Here is a 6,360-nt window from a genome sequence, read left to right on the forward strand (position 1 = left end):
ATGACAACAAAAGGGCCGAAACAACGGCCATTAAAGCGATTCGAATCTGGCCACATCTTAATCGAATTATCCTCTGCCAAGGAGAAGCACACACAGACCCAGACATCACGTTCTTGGTTTTTCCTTTTCCCTAAAATGGCTTCTACCGCAGACACTTCGTCCTTTTCAGCTCAGCCCAATGCATAGTGAGCGAGCGAGATGGTAACACATCTCACGCGCCATACTGGTTCCGGCATCGTTGGGACGCGCGCGTCCAACCAGTCCAAAAGTGTCGCTGGTCGATGTCGGATCGGATCGAGTTCCGGCGGTGTCAAAGTGTCCCGTTTGCCCGTGCGTTCGTTTCGTGAAGCCAGTGACTCGATCGTGTGGCGCTTGATGCTCCACCGGTGATTGTGGTGGGTTCGGACGTGACGTGGCCAGGCGTTCCGGGGATGGATAAACTATCGACCGCACCGCCGACGAGGGGGCACACGGAAGTGAAGTATACGCGTCCCCTTCCGAGCACATCCTTTTCGATCGAAAACCTGATCGCGGTTAAGCGCCGTCGTACCGGCAGCACACCGCCACCGCCACCAGCACCACCACCTGTGTCCCTTTCGCCCGTGATTGATCCGGTGGAGGACGACCGAGGATCGACGTCGTCCCCCACCGATCCGGAAGTGTCCTCCCAGCAGCAGCAACAGCAGCAGTATCTGGCGGCGGCGGCCGCAGCCGCCGCGGCCGGCTACAGTGCCGCCATGCTGTCGTTCAGCAGCAACTTCAACCCCCCGCTGTACCACCCGTGGACGGTCGGACTTCCGGTGGGCTATCTGTCGCAGGCGGCCAACGAGAAGCTGTCGGCGTTGCTGGGCCACGATAAATCGCACACAAGTGACCTCGCGAACTCGCCGCCCGGGGGCCGCAGCGGCGTCCGAAGTGGTGATAAATTTCACGCCAACGACGTCGGTCTGCTGTCGAAGGTGTACGCCGCGGCCGGTTACGGTCCCGGGTATACGGGATACCAGGGGATTCCGTTCGCGGGAGTGGTGCACCCGAATGGTGACTCTTGTGACTATTTACGACCGGTGGCCGGGAATCGAGAGCCATTCATCAATGGGCCAGCGGGAGGTGTTTCCCCGGCGCAGCCACCGCTACCAGCGGCGGCAGCTCCGACGACACGGCCCGCCGTGACAGGACTATCGCAGGACACCGGCCTAGACCGGTCGGCGGCGGAGGAAGACGGTGGCGCACCGGCGGACGGTGCGGACAGTGCCGACGGGTCGGCGTGCAGTGACGACATCAGTCTGTCACTTTCACCGTCCGGTTGTGGTGGCAAAAATCCCGGTAAGTCCCGGCGATCCCCCCCTCCCGGCCAGCGAGATTAATGACACGCCCGTGAGTCATCGGAATCGATTGGAACAGTTCGACTCGACTTTTTTTACTCCCGATTCCGTTCCTGAAAATGATTGGTCACGATTTAATTTGATTCGACGCGACGGTTGTAACGGATCACGGCATTGTGCTGCTTAAGCCGTCCGTAATTGATACATAGTTTGCATCGGGTTTTTTTTTCCCGGTTGTTTCTTTTCGCCCCGTACTATTATGATAGCCAAATTCAATTTGTTCCATTGCGCGTTGAAAGTAGCTGTAGCTTGCTAACGATACCTGATTTCAATTGAAATTCGATACGCCGAACGATGTAGTTTTGATCGGTTTATCTACTTTATCGTTGTATCTATTAAGTGTCTTTGTTACTCAATTACAAGCCACCATAAAAAGATAGGATTCTGCATTTTGTAGATTCAAAACCACAGGACTGTGGAACTTTACAGTGTTCGAATGTAGCTGTCAATTGAAATGCGAAACTTTTCGTTGAATGTCTACCATTTTAAAAAATGAATTACTGAGCAACAAAAAAAGGGGTTAAAATTTTTAAACCGTGGGTCCTTGAGCGACGAAGCAAATTTTTTAATCGGCGGCTACATAAACAAGCAAAATTGCCGCATCTGGGACACTAAAAATCCTCAATCGATTGAAGAGAGGCTGTTACTTCCAGAAAAGGTAACTGTAAGGTGCGCACTATGGGATGGCGGCTTCATAGGACTCTACTTTTTCGAAAACGATGAAGGGAGGGCCACTACCGTCTATTCCGAAGGATACCGTCAGACGATAACAATGTTTTGGTTTGCCTGAAATTGAAAAAATGGACTTAGAAGATATGTGGTTTCAGAAAAAAGGAGCAACGAGTCACAAAACACACGGGGCGGTTGACGATCTTCTGCGCGAAAACTTTGAAGTTTGGGTGTGTAATTTCACGTTTTGGTGATATCAATTGGCCACCAAGATCATGCGATTTGACAGCGTTCGTGTTTATGCTGACAAACCTGAAACTTTGGAGCATTTGAAAATTGGCACTAGCCAAGTTATGGCCGAGGTAACACCGGAGAAGGTAATTGGAAATTATCTTATCAGAATCGACTGTTTCCGTAGATCGCTAGACGGCCATGGCAAAGTACAAACTTGATTTTTACATGTGTTTTTTAAAGTTCTTTTATGAAAATAGAGAAGAAAAAACTCTGTATTACTCTCAAAATTTCTGTAACCGCAAAACGGATAAAACGTTATCATAATCACTATCTGATATTTATTACTTCAATTGGTTGGAAAAATTAGAGAATTGAATGACCGATCTTTGCTATATTTGCCATACGCAGCCCTAGGCTACCATATTTTTAGTGATGAATCAATCATATCTATTCAAAATACATGCATGACCTAAAGGATAGTAAAAAATAATTTAATTCATTCTGCTAACGAGTTTCTACATACTCCAAAAGCATTAGAGAGTATCGTTGAAACGTTCATTTCATAAACAAAACTTAATGCTTGATTTCGTTAAATCTACCAAAAGGCAAACACCCTGTAGAATTGAACTTTTTATGAAGTTTCGACTTGGCTACGGCTTATCATAAATGCCTTCCGTTGCGCCTTTCAAATAGGCTTGTAAAATTCAAAATAAAGTTTAAAATCCAAAACGAATCGATTAAATGCTTTGTCAGTCGCACCGTGTTCCCATCCAAAAAACACTTAAAACGCTGTTGACGGGTTGACATTCGCACCCGGTTGCTGCCGTTCGAACCGTTTTCGAAACATATTCTCGCTCAGATTGCAGGATGCACCCAAAAGGGTCCGCTCCCCCACCTCCGATAGACGGCTTCATGGCCCTCGGCCCTCGGACCCTAGTGACTCTCCCTCGCACCACCGGAAGGAGTGTGTTAATATTCACTTAAACGGATTATGAATAATTTACCGTTCCGGAGCGCACGTTTTGGAGCCGTCGTTGTCTTGTGCCGCTGGCGTCACGTGGCTCCTGCCGAGGGTTGTGTCCGGACGCTGGTTGCCGCTACGCACACCCGGACCCGACAGGACGTTCGCGGTGGCGAATTATGATTCGATTATCATCGTTACGGGGTGGTGGTGGCCACAGGAACGCCACTTGCCACCGCTGCTAAATTGACTTTCACTGTAGGTGGTAATGAAAACTGGCGCCTTTCCGTGGCGCATCACTTTTCTTGCCGTTTTTTTACGAGATGAGCAATCCCTTTGGAGGGTGAAAACTTGCGACGTTTCGTGGCTGAATGGAGGGCATTTTTCTCACTCAGTCGTTCGGCGAGGCCACCTTTCAACCCCTCGGCGGGGGTTGGCGAAACATTATGAGCTACAAATTGGTGGGATCAGTCGTTCGTCGAGTGGGTTATCGAGTTAAGGGGGCCTTTGACTTACCGACGGGCACTGATTTACCACGACATGGAGTGTGTTTGGCTGAGGATTTATTTCTCGCCGGAACACAGGATATCGTTCAACGAAGATTAATGGTGTTGGTTCAGGAGATGCTGCAAACCGAAGGGGGTGCCAAAATTTGTACGTAGATTACATGATTACTGGATGTGAAATTGTTTTACTTGTTTACACTTGTTTCTTAATTGGTTGAGGTCAGTTGATCTTCAAGGTTCAATATAGTCGAAGAATCAATTCGTCACCATGATGATGATCTGATCGAATGGTACATGTTAATCAATCAAAAAAACTCTCCATAGAATATCGGAAAATCTAGCGAATTTGATCTTGATTATTGAGTCAATCTTTAAAAAATCGATCTATGATAACATGATTTATATACGAAGCAAACCACTATTCTGTTGTGCGATTTATTACGCTATATTAAAAAAATACTATGAAAGAAATTTGTATTTAAATAGCGATAATAGCGACTTCACAAGATTTATAGATAAGGATACGATAAATACGAGTATGATAACATAATCGATCGATTATCTAACTAGGGGGCTACACGAAGCGTGAAAATTAGCGTAAAATTAATTTGTAATGTCAAAACGTTTACGCTTCGTGTGGCAGCAAAAATTTAAAAACAAAATGTCAAACGTGTTTACGTTCGTGTTTTTGGTCCAAGAAAATAGAAATAGAAGAGAAATTAATTGATTTCTGAATTTTTTTATCTGTTTTTTCCGATTTTGTTGCTATACCAGGAAATAAGAACATAAATTATCCTCTGTTTGTAAGAAAAGCGTATGAAAAAAATAATTACGCTCGGGTTTACGCTCGGGTTCTGCCGACCCGTAAACGTTTTGACAGCGCCGCAGCAGTTTGGCATTAATCGTTAATGTCAAAATCATTACGGAACACCTCATGTAGCCCCCCAGTAAGACCATTATTGAGCTCAGTTGCTCAGCTCCAATACTAATAAATCCACAACCCAACTAAATAACTAAACTACTTATACTTAATGATCCTCAACATTCTCCTTCGAATATCATTAATTAATGAATGTCCTTCTGCTACTTACTTACTTACTGACCCACCCCATTCCTCCAGATCTCGGTGATTCCGATTCCGAGGCGTGCTCGGAGGACGAAGGCGGCCCAAACGCATCCTCGAAACGCGGCAGTGGCAGTGGCAACGAATCTTCCAAATCACGCCGCCGTCGGACGGCCTTCACCTCGGAGCAGCTGCTGGAGTTGGAGCGAGAGTTTCACGCCAAAAAGTATCTCAGCCTCACGGAGCGAAGCCAAATAGCGACAAGTTTGAAGCTGAGCGAAGTGCAGGTTGGTAGCGTCCAAGGATTTTTTCCCGTCCGGCCATTTGGCCCCATCGGCTTACCCACCAAACCGCCTGATTGCCCCCTTTTGCAGGTTAAGATCTGGTTCCAGAATCGTCGGGCCAAGTGGAAACGGGTAAAGGCCGGACTGAACTCGCACGGTCTCGGTGGCCGTGGTGCCGGCACCGGCAGCGCTGGGTCCGGCTCGACCAACAAGATCGTCGTCCCGATTCCGGTGCACGTGAACCGCTTCGCGATCCGCTCGCAGCACCAGCAGATGGAGAAGATGAATCTGGTCGGACCGAAGGCCGAACTGCGGAAGGCTGACCTTGGCTTCGAGTCGGGTGGTTTCGAGCGGTTCGGAGCAAACAAACCGCCCAAACCGCCACTGGCGGAAGTGCCTGCCAGACCGGACGGAGGAGTGCCGCTCGCTGGCGGTCTACCGGCCGATGGACCCGGTGGGTTTACCGGTGGGGCCGCCCGATTCGGATGTTCGATCGGTGCCCAACCACCACACAGTGCCTCGCTACCCGCGGCCCATCCAGTTCCGGTGGTCAACCCAAAAACGTTCTGAACGCGGACGGTGGTTGAGTGGTGATCGTGACAAAAGTGGGTGATCGTGATCGCGAGTGGGCACAATCGTTCGTTTCCGGAAGTGACGGTTCCGGCGGTGGCCAACACACAGATTGCTTCCTGATTTCCCCGTCCGGCTGGCCTTCGGTAGCTCCAGCGGTTCCGGGACTGGGCTCAAGGCTGGTGACAGAAAACAATTTATATCAACTCAATTAAGCGGGCGAACCGGGCTGACCGGACACGACGGAACATGTGCCACTTAAAACTGCTGCTGGGACTAGCGTGGGACAGGCAACCGGTAATTGCCTGTGTCGGAGTGTAATTGTTGAGTGGACGCTAAAAAAGAGCGATTTTCGATTCATTTGTTGGTTCAAGTTTACTGTGGAGTGCGCTTCGCAATGTGGCGATCTTCTATTTGTTTTACCTCAAGTTGATCTCAGTGTGTAGCTTTCTTAAAGCGCGTGAAAATGGAAACCGGGGTCTCCCCCGCGGAACAAGGACCTTTAGCAAGCCTTCCTTCAGCGGTGTCACTAGTCAGCATTAAAATCAATTCAAAATCTCTCAAGCCTCTCTAACGCCATCGATCAACCCTGTTTTATTTTTAATGTTTTTAACTTACCAGAATACTAAAAAATAAATAATGACACGAAGCGATGGGAAAGGACCAATTTGTCAAGCGATAGAAACAACAT

General features: G+C 48.4%; 1 protein-coding gene across 1 annotated transcript; it reads left to right on the forward strand.

The window, feature by feature from the left end:
* The first annotated feature begins 431 nt into the window (after window positions 1-431).
* LOC131215636 (homeobox protein unplugged) lies at window positions 432-5,669 on the forward strand. Its single transcript, XM_058210027.1, has 3 exons — window positions 432-1,323; window positions 4,873-5,102; window positions 5,190-5,669. Exons 1-3 carry the CDS (start codon window positions 432-434, stop codon window positions 5,667-5,669), a joined length of 1,602 nt encoding a protein of 533 aa, XP_058066010.1.
* Window positions 5,670-6,360: the final 691 nt, after the last annotated feature.

The sequence above is a fragment of the Anopheles bellator genome, chromosome 1, assembly GCF_943735745.2.
Source record: "Anopheles bellator chromosome 1, idAnoBellAS_SP24_06.2, whole genome shotgun sequence".
Lineage (NCBI taxonomy): Eukaryota > Metazoa > Arthropoda > Insecta > Diptera > Culicidae > Anopheles > Anopheles bellator.

Coding starts and splice junctions, on each gene's coding strand:
- LOC131215636 (XM_058210027.1), top strand. CDS start 432: ATGGATAAACTATCGACCGCACCGCCGACGAGGGGGCACACGGAAGTG. Junction 1,324..4,872: donor TTGTGGTGGCAAAAATCCCG/GTAAGTCCCGGC, acceptor CCATTCCTCCAG/ATCTCGGTGATTCCGATTCC. Junction 5,103..5,189: donor TGAAGCTGAGCGAAGTGCAG/GTTGGTAGCGTC, acceptor CCCCTTTTGCAG/GTTAAGATCTGGTTCCAGAA.